This window comes from Pecten maximus, unplaced genomic scaffold (assembly GCF_902652985.1).
Source record: "Pecten maximus unplaced genomic scaffold, xPecMax1.1, whole genome shotgun sequence".
Classification (NCBI taxonomy): domain Eukaryota; kingdom Metazoa; phylum Mollusca; class Bivalvia; order Pectinida; family Pectinidae; genus Pecten; species Pecten maximus.
The window spans coordinates 10,277-27,563 of NW_022982959.1; the positions used below are offsets into that span (position 1 = coordinate 10,277).

Here is a 17,287-nt window from a genome sequence, read left to right on the forward strand (position 1 = left end):
TTTCTTCTTTTAATGAAGGGCGCTTTGAAAAACATATCCTTGAAAAAATGTCCGACTTTGCTATTAAAGCACTTGACTGATTTTGCCTGACAAGTTAAGTCAATGTGCTCTTGAAAACAATAGAATATCGGATACCACCTACCACTTTTAAAACAATGAGTTCTAGGTAATGGTCCAAAATCTTGTGCCTGGTGGATGACATCCTTGGTCCCTGGTGCTTTGTTACCGTCGCTTGACGACGGGTTTAGTCTTTGAGAACACTATATGGTAGGGTTGGCTTGTGGTTTCCATGGTTAACATCTTCAAGTCTTAAATATTGCCAAGATCTTTGGTTTCCAAGGATCTTGTAGTAGTTGAGGTTCAAAGGATTGTGTGCGTAACTTGTCTCATACAAATTAATGTGTCAAGTTACTTCAGGTTTTCACATCAATTTTCATACAGCGTTTTGCTGTCTATATTATGATTCGGACTGTTGTATTGGATGCATTGTGGGACACAAAACAACGAGTTCCAATCAGTTTGCAATATTTTGTTATATTTTTCTCTAAATACATGTACATCTGTATATTCAAGTTACAATATATACAGCTTTACAAATTAATAGGATTATTGAGTCCACATGTATTAGTACTCCAATAAATACAATGTATTTAGCTGGCGAACCAAATTTGCAACGTAAGCAAGTTCAATGATGGAGTTTTGATCACACGTGGTAATCGGTAGTGTACATGTTGTCCATTTGCTGGTTGTGAATCCAAGTGTCTTTCGGGTCTCCGGTATAAATGTATAATATAGATCAGTCCATTGTCAATATTGATACATAGACAATTATGTAATTAAGGTTAATAACATAAAAGGTGACATTACAGCAGTTAAATAAAGCATGGTCATTTTTGTTAAAAGTGAACTTTTACTGATATAACAATAAATGATGTCATTGCCTCGGGAAGGTATTTAGATAACAAAGCATTGACAAGTAAAGAGTTTGAGTGCCATTCCTAATTGGTGGTCACCACAAAGAAATAAGCATAAGCTTGAGAACAAGATTGATTAGTCTCATTACAATATCTTGAAACATATCTCGGTACAGATAAACATAGATTATATAGAATATAGGTACAAGGCAAAACTATTTGGAAGGTCCGGATGATAACTAATGAATTAGAAAAGTTACATTGGTAGCAAAAGTACTGTACTACTGCCAATGACGAACAACTTGCGACAAAGTGTTTCAACCAAATGACATTTCAAAAATACTTTCCATTTCGGTTGCGATTATCAGTTCGTTTGCATTTTTTCACAATTTGAGCGTCTTTCCAATGAAACTATTTTATGTTTAGCATGTCTATCATCTTTTACCAGATTATCATTCACTATCAGTGAGGCTGAAGTGTTTTCAACTCGGTGGTATTTAGATGTGCAATATTGTTAAAAAACTATTATGCTCATATTTTAGCTTTTATTTGCTTGTCTATAATAACATTTGTTTAGCATTTTGTAAAATATATCAATAACAGAAATAGTGCAAATGTTCAGCAAGTGAAAATATCGTTTTCGTTTAGCTTGATTCATTTGTCGTCTGAAACAAAGATATTTCAATACAGCTTTTTTTTCTGAACCATTCCTGTATTAACTAGTGTCGATATCGATTATCACAAAATGTGTTTGCAATGCTAAAATATCGCCGAACTAAAAGTAGCAATGTAACGATGATTTACTACATTTGTATGACCGGTACGCCTATACTACATATTGGGTGAGATTAATTACAGAAAAAAAATAAAACCATGATCATATGAATCAATTAATTGAGATGTATTCCATTGATAAGGTAAGATAATTTTCCTTCATTGCTAGTAAATTGCCTTCATGATAATATATCTGGCATTCAATACTGATTAGATTCAAGCAACAATGTATTTTTTAATTGCGCATCAACCATGCAAGTTCGGCATCGCGGAGATTCGAACGAAAGATTTTTGGAGTTTCGCCAACAGATCTTTTACGTCGTTGTTCCGGTATGTCAATTAGTTTGTATGGTGCAACCGCAATCCTGCTGCGAGAAGGACAGACGGCAGTAGACCATCTCTGTATCTTATTTTTCAAAGAGGAGATAACCCATGTGTGAGATATCCCAGTCGTAAGGTGGAATTCCACTTCATTTACGTTACGATTGTAGGTCATCAATATCTGTAAAATATATACACTGCGTACGTCATTTGTAAGCACATTTATACATTAACTTACCTTGACAGATATAATTTATTTCATAATTATGTAACCGTATATTGTAAACTAGTTTAACAGAATGAAGGCAGACACAAACGCTCGTTTAAACTCCCTTTAAAATAATTAAACCGGAAGGGGATTTATACTAGCCCTAGCATCTACTATATATATATAGATATATATGATTTCGTATCTTTACTCCCATTCTTCAATCATCCACTGCCTCAAAATGTGAAACAGCATAATTGAATTCTGTGGAGCATAACTTTTTATGTTGTTACCCGGTGATTTTGTCTTTATCTGGGGAAATAAGGGCAGAGTAAGATAAATGATATATGTATACATTTCTATGATCATCAAACGTACCTTTATGATAGGATAGAGGGCATTAAGGTCATCCTTTGATTCTAAGTAAATCTTTACGACGCCACTTGCAGACATCGCCATTTCCTGTTCTAAAAGATCGAGAACCGGAAGTGGATTGTCTGATGGTCCATACAGCGCCTCTTCTACATCATTATCGCTGTTCGGTTGGTATATTCCCTCTAAAGTCGTCACTGTAAATTTAGAGAAAGACAGGTGGTTTTATTTTATTTGAATACTTACTGATAAGTATTATTATGTTTGAAAACATATATTTCATTCTCGGGATGATGTGTTTTCACTGCTAATAGGTGTATGCTATATCTATTATGATAATAAATACATGCTAGTTGTACTTAAAATTACTTTTTAGGAAATATCGTAGTGTCAAGGCTTCCTGTAACCTCTGACAGTATTTATAATTATTGTACGTAAATATCAGTCCTCGTATGACGTTTAACTCAAATCACAAGATTCCATTTTCATCAAAACCGGCATTATCTAGTCATGCTTTTTGTCAGGGAAAGCATAATATTATAATTTACTTACATAGTATGGAATAAAACTGAACGTCCGGGAGACAAAGGTTACCAACATAACACGCAACAGTTTTCACGTTTGATGCACGCGAATCCATATTAAAGAAAGCGGCGTTGTCATGGAGACTCCCGCCAAATGGACGTGACAATGCAGACAGGAATGTCTTAATAAATGACATACAGCTCTTTGTTTTCTCCGTCCATATATTACCTGCAGTTAACATTCAAATGTAATTATAACAAAAGAGAATATTTCCCTCAATACGATTGCTTTGTGACATGAAGATTATAAATCAAGCATATAATGTTCATCATGATGTTATAGTTCCTATTTACACACATGGTTAACTATAAACAAGTTACAGTTGTACAAAGACAGTTCCTACCTGTGTACCTACGTTGCCTTACACAAACCATCAAAAGGTACTGAACACCTTTTTATAATGAAAAATCTACCTCGGTGCAAGAAACAATAAATGAGTGACGCCACGGTATGGTCAATATGTACTATAGTACACTAGGCAACTTCCGGCTTGAATGACAAAGTAGTTTGTGGTAAAAACCTCACCTCGTCCTAGGCATCCTCCACAATGAGTGACGAAGCATTGTTCGGCCTGTCCTCTTATAGCGGATTCTGAAAAATATCCAGAACCAACCACACTGACGAGGTTTTTTAGCAACGCTTGTACTGCTTTCTCTCTTGCTTCCACGGTGTCCTCACAAAAGTCTTCATTATTGAATATGCATACATTCAATAGGCTAGAAATAGAAACATATATTACATTATCATCACACAAAATGTACAGTATGCTACCCGTTACTTTATCATGTTCGTATATTTTAGCGAAGTTAAAATTTAGACTTATCCATTCCATCTATCTTGCTGTTGTTTAATATAGTAAGATGTGTAGAGAAATCAGTCTGCAGTCAAGATTTGGGTAAGCTTAAGTGACGTTCACTGTAACCGATATAGTAATGTGTGCTTATTTGGGTAAGATTATTTGACGTTCACAATAACCGACTAAAAGATAGTGTGTGTAGATTTGGGTAAGCTTAAGTGACGTTCACAATAACCGATTAAATGATAGTGTGTGTAGATTTGGGTAAGCTTAAGTGACGTTCAGTATAACCGACTAAATGATATTGTGTGTAGATTTGGGTAAGCTTAAGTGACGTTCACAATAACCGATTAAATGAAAGTTTGTGTAGATTTGGGTAAGCTTAAGTGACGTTCACAATAACCGACTAAATGATAGTTTGTGTAGATTTGGGTAAGCTTAAGTGACGTTCACAATAACCGACTAAATGATATTGTGTGTAGATTTGGGTAAGCTTAAGTGACGTTCAGTATAACCGACTAAATGATAGTGTGTGTAGATTTGGGTAAGCTTAAGTGACGTTCACAATAACCGACTAAATGATAGTTTGTGTAGATTTGGGTAAGCTTAAGTGACGTTCACAATAACCGACTAAATGATAGTTTGTGTAGATTTGGGTAAGCTTAAGTGACGTTCACAATAACCGACTAAATTATATTGTGTGTAGATTTGGGTAAGCTTAAGTGACGTTCACAATAACCGACTAAATGATAGTGTGTTTAGATTTGTGTAAGCTTAAGTGACGTTCACAATAACCGACTAAATGATAGTTTGTGTAGATTTGGGTAAGCTTAAGTGACGTTCACAATAACCGACTAAATGATAGTTTGTGTAGATTTGGGTAAGCTTAAGTGACGTTCACAATAACCGACTAAATGATAGTTTGTGTAGATTTGGGTAAGCTTAAGTGACGTTCACAATAACCGACTAAATGATATTGTGTGTAGATTTGGGTAAGCTTAAGTGACGTTCACAATAACCGACTAAATGATAGTTTGTGTAGATTTGGGTAAGCTTAAGTGACGTTCACAATAACCGACTAAATGATAGTTTGTGTAGATTTGGGTAAGCTTAAGTGACGTTCACAATAACCGACTAAATGATATTGTGTGTAGATTTGGGTAAGCTTAAGTGACGTTCACAATAACCGACTAAATGATAGTTTGTGTAGATTTGGGTAAGCTTAAGTGACGTTCACAATAACCGACTAAATGATAGTTTGTGTAGATTTGGGTAAGCTTAAGTGACGTTCACAATAACCGACTAAATGATAGTTTGTGTAGATTTGGGTAAGCTTAAGTGACGTTCACAATAACCGACTAAATGATAGTTTGTGTAGATTTGGGTAAGCTTAAGTGACGTTCACAATAACCGACTAAATGATAGTTTGTGTAGATTTGGGTAAGCTTAAGTGACGTTCACAATAACCGACTAAATGATAGTTTGTGTAGATTTGGGTAAGCTTAAGTGACGTTCACAATAACCGACTAAATGATATTGTGGGTAGATTTGGGTAAGCTTAAGTGACGTTCAGTATAACCGACTAAATGATAGTGTGTGTACTTCCTGCTAGTACGGGAAAAATTAAGAGAATAAAATACCAATTATCATACCTACCTTGCTGGTTGTCTTATATAATACAAAGACTGGCCTAGTGGCGGATTCTTACAAGCTCCCTCAACATTTGTCGGTCTGATCAGAGGTCCTCCTGATGTGAAATAATATTTACTATTTTTACAACATTGATATAACGTAACATTACCAGTTACATTATCGATATCTTTCCTGAGACATAGTTCCATCTTACAAGGCATTATCTTCTCGAGATAGACATCATTCTGACGTTCTTTATACATTAGTAATAGCCTCATTGTGGCATGTTAATTTCAAATATTCAACCAATGCATCTTTACTATGATATAAATAGCTAAATAGTAAGAATACACTAACCAGCAAACAGGTCGTCTTGCACCTGTTTCATCTTGTTGAACAACTGGGGATTGTCAACATCCCACAGGGACATGAGATCCCTCGGCCCTTCACTTTCCCGGATGTCCAAATACAGGCGGTCGGAGTGACTTCCTATGCCAATTTTGATCTGTTTAAACCGCAGGTTGGCAGTACATGTTCTTATAACCGTTAGTCCTAGTTCGTACAGAGGATCGTCTGTTTTGGTGTTGGTAGGCATGATTTCTACCGCCTTCCCGCGAATAAAGTTATTTAGCTCTTCAGCATGTCTCTCCTCTATGTTAATATTGTTGATAGATTTCGTCCTGTAGGCTGATCCTTTCACTACTGGAATACAGGATCCATATTCATAGCTTGCTTCTTCTAGACACTCAAGCAGCAATGTATCAAACCTAAAATATCGGTTGTGATGTCCTTGATTTCTAATGTCAGATATTTTATAGCAGTCTGACAATTTCCGTTCAGCCCTGTATCCGTCATACAGTGGAATTATTTCGTCAGTGAGAATGTATTCATCTCCACTGTTCGTTGGATGGTTAACGTCAATCAGATTCGCAAAAGGAAAGGGTGTAATGCTCGCCTTGACTCCAGCCTGATTTCGGACGAATAAGTCCAAGCATGATTCGCGAATAGCAACGAAATCGAATCCCGCCAGGACAGCCAAACTTGCGGCATACTCCATCGTAACGTTGATATCTGAGAGGTCCACCTGTATAGCCCTGTAGGTCAAAGTCATCCATGTCATCAGTATAGTTTATGTTCATTACAATGTCGTTGTTGATTCACATTCTTAGTATATAAAAGGATATCAAGATACATTATAATATCAAGTTCTAACACGTGATTAATAAGGAATCGTAACAAGTGTAATAACACGAGCCGTTAAGTTAGAGACAGATAAGGAGGGCTACATACCTCCCATTATTCTGGAATTTAGACAGAATTTCGTCTGATGTTGAAGTTGATCGTTTTGTCCTGGTACCTCGTTGAATGTTTTCTTGCAATTAATAGATTACACATTATCTTTTTTAAAGTTCCTTTTATCACATAATACATACAATACATTTCATAGGTATATATAGATATCAGTATATATTTCTGTTGTAGAATATAAAGATATTATGCTATATACATGTATCAGGAATGCGGATACTTCAAAACAAAATTGTTAATTTCTCTTGGTATATCATGGTTTTCTTATCAAAATCTGAGGTTAATTCGAATAATTGTATCTAATGAGTCTAGAAAATAACCAAATGAAATATCTTCAAAGAAGACCTCTGACCATCAGTCTTAGTTATGCAGTGATACTTACCAGTCATATGTCGTTTGTAACAGAGTTCCGACCATCAGTCACACTTACCAGTCGTCTGTCGTTTGTAACACAGTTCCGACCATCAGTCATACTTACCACTCGTCTGTCGTTTGTAACAGAGTTCCGACCATCAGTCATACTTACCACGTGTCTGTCGTTTGTAACAGAGTTCCGACCATCAGTCATACTTACCACGTGTCTGTCGTTTGTAACAGAGTTCCGACCATCAGTCATACTTACCACGTGTCTGTCGTTTGTAACAGAGTTCCGACCATCAGTCATACTTACCACGTGTCTGTCGTTTGTAACAGAGTTCCGACCATCAGTCATACTTACCACGTGTCTGTCGTTTGTAACAGAGTTCCGACCATCAGTCACACTTACCAGTTGGCTGTCGTTTGTAACAGAGTTCCGACCATGAGTGATACTTACCAGTCGTCTGTCGTTTGTAACAGAGTTCTGACCATCAGTCATACTTACCAGTCGTCTGTCGTTTGTAACAGAGTTCCGACCATCAGTCACACTTACCAGTCGTCTGTCGTTTGTAACAGAGTTCCGACCATCAGTCATACTTACCACGTGTCTGTCGTTTGTAACAGAGTTCCGACCATCAGTCATACTTACCACGTGTCTGTCGTTTGTAACAGAGTTCCGACCATCAGTCATACTTACCAGTCGTCTGTCGTTTGTAACAGAGTTCCGACCATCAGTCATACTTACCACGTGTCTGTCGTTTGTAACAGAGTTCCGACCATCAGTCATACTTACCAGTCGTCTGTCGTTTGTAACAGAGTTCCGACCATCAGTCATACTTACCACGTGTCTGTCGTTTGTAACAGAGTTCCGACCATCAGTCATACTTACCACGTGTCTGTCGTTTGTAACAGAGTTCCGACCATCAGTCATACTTACCAGTCGTCTGTCGTTTGTAACAGAGTTCCGACCATCAGTCATACTTACCAGTCGTCTGTCGTTTGTAACAGAGTTCCGACCATCAGTCATACTTACCAGTCGTCTGTCGTTTGTAACAGAGTTCCGACCATCAGTCATACTTACCACGTCGTCTGTCGTTTGTAACAGAGTTCCGACCATCAGTCATACTTACCACGTGTCTGTCGTTTGTAACAGAGTTCCGACCATCAGTCATACTTACCACGTGTCTGTCGTTTGTAACAGAGTTCCGACCATCAGTCATACTTACCACGTCGTCTGTCGTTTGTAACAGAGTTCCGACCATCAGTCATACTTACCAGTCGTCTGTCGTTTGTAACAGAGTTCCGACCATCAGTCATACTTACCAGTCGTCTGTCGTTTGTAACAGAGTTCCGACCATCAGTCACACTTACCAGTCGTCTGTCGTTTGTAACAGAGTTCCGACCATCAGTCATACTTACCAGTCGTCTGTCGTTTGTAACAGAGTTCCGACCATCAGTCATACTTACCACGTGTCTGTCGTTTGTAACAGAGTTCCGACCATCAGTCATACTTACCACGTGTCTGTCGTTTGTACAGAGATCCGACCATCAGTGTTACTTACCATCGCTGTCGTATGTTACAGAAATCCGACCATCAGTCACACTTACCAGTCGTCTGTCGTTTGTAACAGAGTTCCGACCATTAGTTCTAAGTTATAAATCAGTGAAACCTACCAGTCGTCTGTCGTTTCCTCCGTGTGCTACCTATATAATAAATAAGTTTAGATTTGTTTCACGATATTGGTTCGATCATTCTTTAACATGGAAGGTATAATGGCAGACATTTCTTATAACATAAATCGTTAAACAATGGGATATGACATAATACATGTCAGGTAAATTACCATGTTACGTTGTAGGATATGTGTGTCAATGAACTTGGTACATATGTATTTGATTTGTACTACAATGTTTTAGTAGATTAGTTACCTTCACACGCCATGCCCTCATGTATGCAGACTCCCTTACAATATTTGAATGAATCACAGCACGGATCTGCAACAGATAATGTGTTTTATATAAATTTATTACATTTTTGTCTGGCATTGTCACTATATAGTCTGTTTGAGAGCTCTGGCATTGATGTACGTTTAAATACCATCAATCACGCGCTACACGTATCAGCGTATTCATACAACACAAACAGGAACTACAATATCCAGGATAATTAAGTTTAACAACGAATTATTTTGTCTACATTATTTTTGTGTTTTTTTTAATATGCCATTTGCGCATTACGTTGAAAATAATATTTTTTTTTTTTTTTTTTAATTTTCCAGGTACTATTTCGTTTGCCAAAAACATGCGACCATGTTCCGGCTGTTCCAACGACTGACGAAAAATCTGCTGACTGTCGGTTAGGCGGGAATTATGAATTTTAAATATGAGTTATAGCATCTAAAAATAAAAAAATGTAAATGGAATGTAAATGAAAGCGTTGAACTGTTTTTATATGGTATTTAGGAACTTATTGAATGCCAGAGCTTTGCAAGCAAACAAATCATAATGTTCGTATGTTGTTTCCTTGCAAAGCTCTAGCATTAAAATATATCATTAATACCATACAAAGACAGTTAAATGCTTAAATAAAATAATAAATTAAAACAGATTATTTCCAAATATATTCATTGCATCCCTGATGGGTGTATAACTCTATCATCAACTACTGTATTTCGTTCCTGTTTGTTTGTGATGTCCATTCATATAACAATGACATATTTACCGATGATATTGGCTTCCGTTAGGTAAAGGAAGAAAGTGTAAAGTCTTAAGGCAAGTCTCGGTATCATCATCCTACTGCTTAGCCATCGTAATGGATCAGTGGAGAAGCTATACGCGGTATCTTGGACACAGCGTCTTGTTACTGACCCACACATTTGTTCACTGGAGCCTTCGGCAGGGAACTCGATATCATTATATGGATACTGGAGTAGCCTGTAAAGAACAACAGACATACTTCACTGATGATATATATAATGTTATCATTATCTAACCAATACGGTACGACGACAATTGTAATCATATGAAACACAGAAACAGTAAATACCTTAATATGCATCAATAAAGTAAGACAAAAGGCACATTTACGAATGTTTTATCGTTGATTACGAAGAAATGTGTTAGATCGAGTTCTGAATCAACTTTTCCTGAACTTTGAATGAACACAATTTCATTTTAAGCCTAATGACCATCAGCGTTTGTAACGGAGGGATATATAATTAAATACATGATTGTGAACAGATTCAAAGCCCTTCTCCGACTAACTGATCACTATCATATTTAAAATGTAATATCATTATAGGGGAACAAATACCAGAACAACTATAGTTGGACAGGATAAAAGTTTGGTATAAAATGATACACGCATAACGTCATTCAAAGGCACCCCAGGGAAATATCACCTTTGCATTTGTTTGATATTATATCGGGAGTAGGTCTCGTCTATATCACCACAAACGTCAACTACGCTTCTGCCCGACGGATATTCTTTATCACCGGCTTGGAATAAATCTAGACCTCCTAGTTGAGATGACACCTTAGATGGATCAAAACTGATGGCTACAAAGAAAGTCAATAACTCAAAATTGATTATCATACCACATCGTTGTAAGTTAGTAATAGTTTTTCAAATGTTGCGTTTTTCTATCAACGTTGCCGTATTGCTTGTGGCAATGGCAAATGGCAAAACAGATAGTGTGTTTCTTACAAAAACGTTAGAAAATATTTATCTGATTTTTGCGGGGGTGTTGTGTTGTGTTTTTAATAGTATGGTGTAAATATATATTAATACCTATTTTCATGGTATGCAATATCTTAAAAAACAAGATTAGGATGTATAATGTACAAAGAGGTACCTGTCAAAATACTTTGAAATAAATCAATGCAGGGCCAGATGGATTCTTTGCAGTTTGAATCGAGACTAAGTCCTGTCGATCTGCGTGACCTTAGCGATCTCTTACGCCGAAAATGGTCAGTCTGTTCTCCAACACATACTTCCCGAAACTCATCTGATTGGCCGTCACGCATGCGTAACCCTGCACATTTTGCCAGCTGATATAATCTCCGGTTAATATCTTCATCAAAGGATCTGGCTAAGTCGAGTTCTTGAGTGACGCCTATAGTTGCTGCACGACCCTCGTAGAAGAGCGACGTGTTTCCATGTTGTCTGTCGGGAAATCGTTCTGTTGGTTCGTCCCATCCTTCGTCTACCATCAATTTTCCTGGTAATAACAGATAATATATGGGATATTGCTTTCCGCCACAATTCGGAAGAAGATCAATGCAAATTTTCATTATCAACCATCTACTCATAATCAAATTTGTCCACGTCTGTATATACTTTTTTGATGTATTTGTCTTTTAGTTAAATTTGTTTTGAGGTTCTAATTGTTCACAGAAACACAAAACATAATGGAAATTGGAAGTTTTAGTATATTACGACTTTATATATATAAATTATTATGTACTAACTATTGGTAGGATATTAAATTACTTACAAACAATGGCGAATCGATATATATATATATATATTTATATATATCAATATCAATATACCAAAAATAAGATATTGATATCTGAAATACTCAAACTGAATGACTTACGTAGTGGCCATTCCGCTTGTACTAACAGAGCAAGCTTTGTCAGGGAGATGTGCATATCTCTTGATACCAGCCTGTCAGCACAAATACTGGTGGCGTCACCATTACTGCAGTCGGGGCACGGTGTGGATTCATTACCACACCAGGCAGATTGGATGGACTCTTCAGACGGAAATACGATGAGGTCCCCAAATAACTCGTCCAGACTGAAGACAAAAGATATATTCAATACAATGTCAGTGATGACACATTACATAATATAAGTACAATATATTGGTTTATTTTAATTTTATTTTTATTATTTTATTTTTATACCGTATATCCGATATTTTAATCAACATGTTCTCCACTCGGTTGTAGTGTAAATTGTCATATATTCTTTTGATACGATTTGCGAGCTTTTATCAAACGCTAATGTTGATCCGGATAGAAACGTTTAAGGGTTCTTATTGTGGAAGAAAACCGGAGTACCCAGTGACCTACATGGCCCGCTAGGTGACACCATATCTTTTTACACCCAAGTTTTCCGAATAAACCAGAGGTACACCACTTGAATATAACCTTGAATAGATACAGACGGATGTAAGTTTGGATGTCTGTTTTATTTGTTTTACTACGTGATAATATCGTTTTGTGTTCAGGCTATGACATATGGATCTTTTCCATTTTGATAACTTTTTATATTTTATCATGTTTAGTCTCCTTGAAACATTTATATATCTAATACATATTATGCATTTTGTCTGCATGTACATGAACCATGATAATTTGCAATACATATTATTCTTTTAGTCCTTTGTAAGGACATGTCCTACTATTTAAGGCCGTCCTTTTTGTCGTTGATCGGATTGCTTGGCTCTCCACAGGCTTCTTCAAGACTTCGATATAGTTCTGGAGTATCTGTTCTAGAGCAGTAGGCTTTACAACTCTTTGTGACATTCGTTGTGGAAAGAGTTTGGTTTGTTCCGCTGGGAGTCATACCAATATCTCCGCAGCTAAATTTAAACAATAAAAAGATGAGTTAGTTATCCATCGTGGGTGTTCTTCGTATCTTCTACATGGTCTTATATTGTTGGTATAAAGTAGCAACGTATCGGTAATTAATTATTGAAATAAAGTTTATGTGAAACGTTCGCTCTTCCTCTGTCTAATATTTCGCATTAAAGACCGAAAAGTATTGATTCATTTATATTGTTTGGTTTCCTCATATCAACACTATAGTTCGTTACCATCTTAGAAGGACGAAACGGCTGACTGAATGATACAATTTAAGATGATTGATGTTGCTTATTTTTCGTTGGTATCTTACTCTCGATTTGTGTTGAAAATGTTCTTCTATATCAAGTATTCTCTGTACACTCTATTGCTATATTACACACACATTTAAGTATTCTAATTTCGTAAGGGTAAAAACATACCACAAGGGAAAGCCAAAAGCTGTAACATCAGCAGTCAACTTCTCTAATTCTAGTCTTCCTGTTGATTCAGCCATCACATAGGAACATAACGCCTCATTATCAACATTGGAAAAAGTATGCATCTGTGTTGTTTTGCTGCAAAATATATTATACAATAACGACATCATTTTACATGGCGATATCCTTGTTATTCTATCATTTATTAATAGTTAGGTATACAGTAAAACCGCACTTACTCGGACCCTAATTCTTCAAAATCCCTTACCCTAACTGTTCGTTTGGTTCGGAACGGGTCCTTATATATTCTTTGTGCATAAAACTCGGAAAACTCCCATCCCTTTTTGTCGAATACTTTGCATTTCTAGAACTATTATTTATCTCTCTTTCTTTATATTTATAGTATTAATACTAAAGTATTATTCGTCGATATGTGTCACACCAGACTTTTTTACCTACCTAGATTTAAGTATGTATTTAAATGTCAATTTCAATTATTGATTTATGTCTAACTCTCGAGTAATAACTGTCAAACCAAAGTCACATATCAGTGTAAAATCAATTTACGTAATGGCTATATTAGCAAAGGTTACATGTCTATCGTAATATTTAATATTTGTGGATTATTGTGCTTATTGTGATATCGTACAGCAATGATCACTTTATGTTTTGTTTCAAATTGTTTGTATGTTTTTTTTTCTCATACTATTATATCTTAAATCCAGCTTCACTGTATATTGTACTAGGGTAGCAGGGTAAGTTAACATTAAGATCATATTATTGTAAACATTTGATCAGTACCTTACGATTTAGGAACACTCGAACGAAACCCGAATATTTCGTATTCTTCGGAACTATTGGAGTTCGAGTCATCGGGGTTTTAATGTACGATTTAAGCTTATTTTTTAAGGTAAAAAAGTTATTATTTAAGGATAAAAATGTGTCTCCTGTATTGATTCGTCACTCACCTGTATGTCGTTGGGGAGTCGAAACTCCAAAATACGTCTTTCTCCGACCAGGCCATCATTGGAGTAAATTGTAGCTAAAAAAAAGGCAGTGCGCATCTCTTGTATGTTAAGTTATACAAAGTACTGGAATCATCACTAGTAAATATCAGTATTAGACAATCATACCTGGTTGGTTAATGTGACTTTGATGGTAATATCACTGGTAAATATCAGTATTAGACAATCATACCTGGTTGGTTAATGTGACTGTGATGGTAATATCATTTGTAAATATCAGTATTAGACAACCATACCTGGTTGGTTAATGTGACTGTGATGGTAATATCACAAGTACATATCAGTATTAGACAATCATACCTGATTGGTTACTGTGGCTGTGACGTTTACCGTTTCCTCCGTCTCCAGACTGTTTGTGTCACTCCTAGTATACCTCCAGTCCGTAAATGTTGCGTTTACACCTAAGTTGTTTTCCGATCCCAGAGAGTGTACTAGATAAAAGATGACAACTCTCAAAATCAACTGCAGTAATTCGGGATTCGCCGTCTTTTAATTCCGCCATTTCCCTTTACAATACATTTCAGTTTGCAATAACGTATTCAATCAAGCTTGTCACCTCACGTAATGTTAAATATACGATCACTAGTGCGAAGCACGAGTGAAAAATATCGAAATATTCTGTCACACGGGTTCAGTTTTCTTTTTATTCCATATTATATACAGAATTTAAAAAAATCGAAAAATTAATAGTGTCCACGTCAACTTGACGGCACCATTTTGAAAGGGCTGATTAACGCAATTTAAGCGTTTTCTGCTGTCACCGGAGAATCTGTGCATGAATAGCTAACTTCAAGTGAGGTTTTAGTAAAAAAAACTAGTATGAATATCTCATAGATACAGCAAAATAGCCCTTTTATCTATCTTCGTTTCGATTGGAAAAATTGAAAAAGTTTCATTGGGGTAAATACAAAGGTTCGCTCTGATTGGTCAAAAACGTTTTGTTAGTTTATATATTTCTATATTTCACTCCCAAAAATGCTATAAATAAACATAATTTGCTATAAAATCACATTTCATTTCGTTGTTTTTAATAAGGCTTACGGTTTACTTTTAATGTCGGTGCTCTGTTTCTGTATCGCCCGGTTTGGTCAAAATTTAATTTGACATCTTCTCAAACGGAAGTAATGCATTCATTTAACGACAATATCGTTCTTACGAACATGTAAATGTCCTAATTATGTTGCCGTAAAAGATCTCAAGAAAAAAAGTCGATAAGAGGAACAAAAAAGGATTATACTGAAACTTCTTGCTTGTAATACTTTTGATTATTTGCCCGAAACATCCAATGTTTACACGGTCTAAAATTCTAAAGAAGTGCTATATTGCGGAACAAAAGAAGCATACTTACACACATTGAACTGTCCACGTTCATTAAGATTGATTTTAGCCTCCATTGCCCCAGTGGCAACCATAAAGACGTCGACTGACGTTTTCAGTTGAGCCCGCACTGTCAGGTTCAGCGGTGGTAAATCAGGAAGGATGGCCAGAGGAATGCTTACTAGATCAAACAGCCCTGTGTTCAGTACATTAGCGCTGTGGTTACTGGAGACAGCTCTAGTCGACATTACCGACAGAGTCAGCTGATCTTGTACCATCCCGGAAATCTTCAGGGAATGAAATATATATACTTATAATGACTTCATAAGTAACATAGATGTAAAATGAATAACATTTCTAGTCTTTTCTTATGATTGTTTGCAGTGTACCGACACATCGTGATTATATCATACACTATTTGTGTACATGGTAGTGTCAAGTCAAGTAGGTGTTAACTTTCGTATTTAGTATTTATTTTATTACATTATGCTGTTTGTAATATTACTTCGTAGCCATATATAGGTATTAAGAGCAACAAACCCTACCTCTGACACAAACACTGCTAGTTCTGCTTTTTTCTCGGGAGTCCGGACTAATTTTATCTGCCTGCAATATAAAATTGGAATTATTTGACGTAATTAGGTCGGTATTCCATTTTCTACCTCATTAATAGATAAATTATAAACAAATAAGTTAAATCAATATCAATTTATACAAATCAATGTGTACGAATTAAAATGGGCTTGCCCATGTACGTAAATGATTCGGGCCCTATAAATACCAATGCCTTTCTGAGAATGAAAGTGTGAAACACTTACAACCTGTATGATGTGGAAATATCACCGGAACATGATTCACACGCTACGCGGTACACGGTATCATCTGTGACGGGTGGTAGACTGTCACTGTTAAACAGAGTTGGAGATGTCTGTGTTGATAATTTCTGGATACCAAATATGCTGTTCTCGGGATTAAAACGAACTGTTTCTGAAAAGTTCGTGTTGAAGTTAACAGCCCCGATAATGGCAGATGGTATTCCAGATGTTCTCCTCTTGACCCGAGTGTGGGGTCCAAGGTAGTGAAGATTTACTTCAAACGCCTCAAATAGCTTTGAAAACCTGAAATATAGCATTACATATACTTTCAGTATCACTAAAATATTAAATAATATTTTTTTCATATCTATAAAAGGTACATTTCAATAAACTTGTCTTCTTGTTTACTTAGATTACTTTAGATTATTTGGAACAAATCAAGTTTGTGCTGTTGAATATCTACTGTAATGGACAACATACAAGTGTATAGATGTCGACTGTTTGTACACTGTTAAATGATATATTGATGCCAGGAAATAAGAACCTGTATTGATGTCAGGAAATAATAACCTGTATTGATGCCAGGAAATAAGAACCTGTATTGAAGTCAGACTGCTTTGTAATGTATAAATGGATCATGTTATAGCTTGGACAGATTCAAGGGGAAATGGTTGTCCCAACTACATGCATGTGAACATTTCTTTAAAACACTTCTTAATCTATTATTTTACCCAGTATCACAAGCGGATAATGATAATAGAACCTAATAAAACAAAAATGGTTCCCCTTTAAAACCTGTCCCTTATAATTAAAAACCCAAAAATTTTAAAAAAGGGGGGAAAAAACCAAA

At 36.1% G+C, this 17,287-nt stretch overlaps 2 protein-coding genes across 2 annotated transcripts; both read right to left on the minus strand.

Annotated features, from left to right (window-relative positions):
• Positions 1-514: 514 nt before the first annotated feature.
• On the minus strand, positions 515-12,075 carry LOC117321197. The gene is made up of 13 exons (XM_033875663.1): positions 11,869-12,075; positions 11,122-11,487; positions 10,669-10,825; positions 9,990-10,201; positions 9,197-9,262; positions 8,942-8,971; positions 6,893-6,974; positions 5,960-6,696; positions 5,627-5,717; positions 3,700-3,890; positions 3,142-3,342; positions 2,596-2,786; positions 515-2,190 (listed from the first exon to the last, which is right to left on the minus strand). Exons 1-13 carry the CDS (start codon positions 11,921-11,923, stop codon positions 1,924-1,926), a joined length of 2,646 nt encoding a protein of 881 aa, XP_033731554.1. The 5' UTR covers positions 11,924-12,075; the 3' UTR covers positions 515-1,923.
• A 123-nt stretch (positions 12,076-12,198) lies between these two features.
• LOC117321196 lies at positions 12,199-16,740 on the minus strand (the record flags this gene model as incomplete). The annotated part of the gene is made up of 7 exons (XM_033875662.1): positions 12,199-12,860; positions 13,284-13,418; positions 14,249-14,322; positions 14,606-14,736; positions 15,654-15,909; positions 16,168-16,228; positions 16,441-16,740. Coding segments are annotated over 7 exons (1,138 nt in total), but the record flags the coding sequence as incomplete, so codon positions are not given.
• Positions 16,741-17,287: the final 547 nt, after the last annotated feature.

What these genes read in the sequence shown, in the direction of transcription:
- LOC117321197 (XM_033875663.1), bottom strand. Translation starts at nt 11,923, where the DNA reads ATGCACATCTCCCTGACAAAGCTTGCTCTGTTAGTACAAGCGGAATGG. An exon ending in AACGGAAGCCAATATCATCG is followed by an intron (nt 9,263 to 9,989) that starts GTAAATATGTCA and finishes TATCTGTTGCAG; the next exon opens with ATCCGTGCTGTGATTCATTC. An exon ending in TCAGTTTTATTCCATACTAT is followed by an intron (nt 2,787 to 3,141) that starts GTAAGTAAATTA and finishes CTAAATTTACAG; the next exon opens with TGACGACTTTAGAGGGAATA.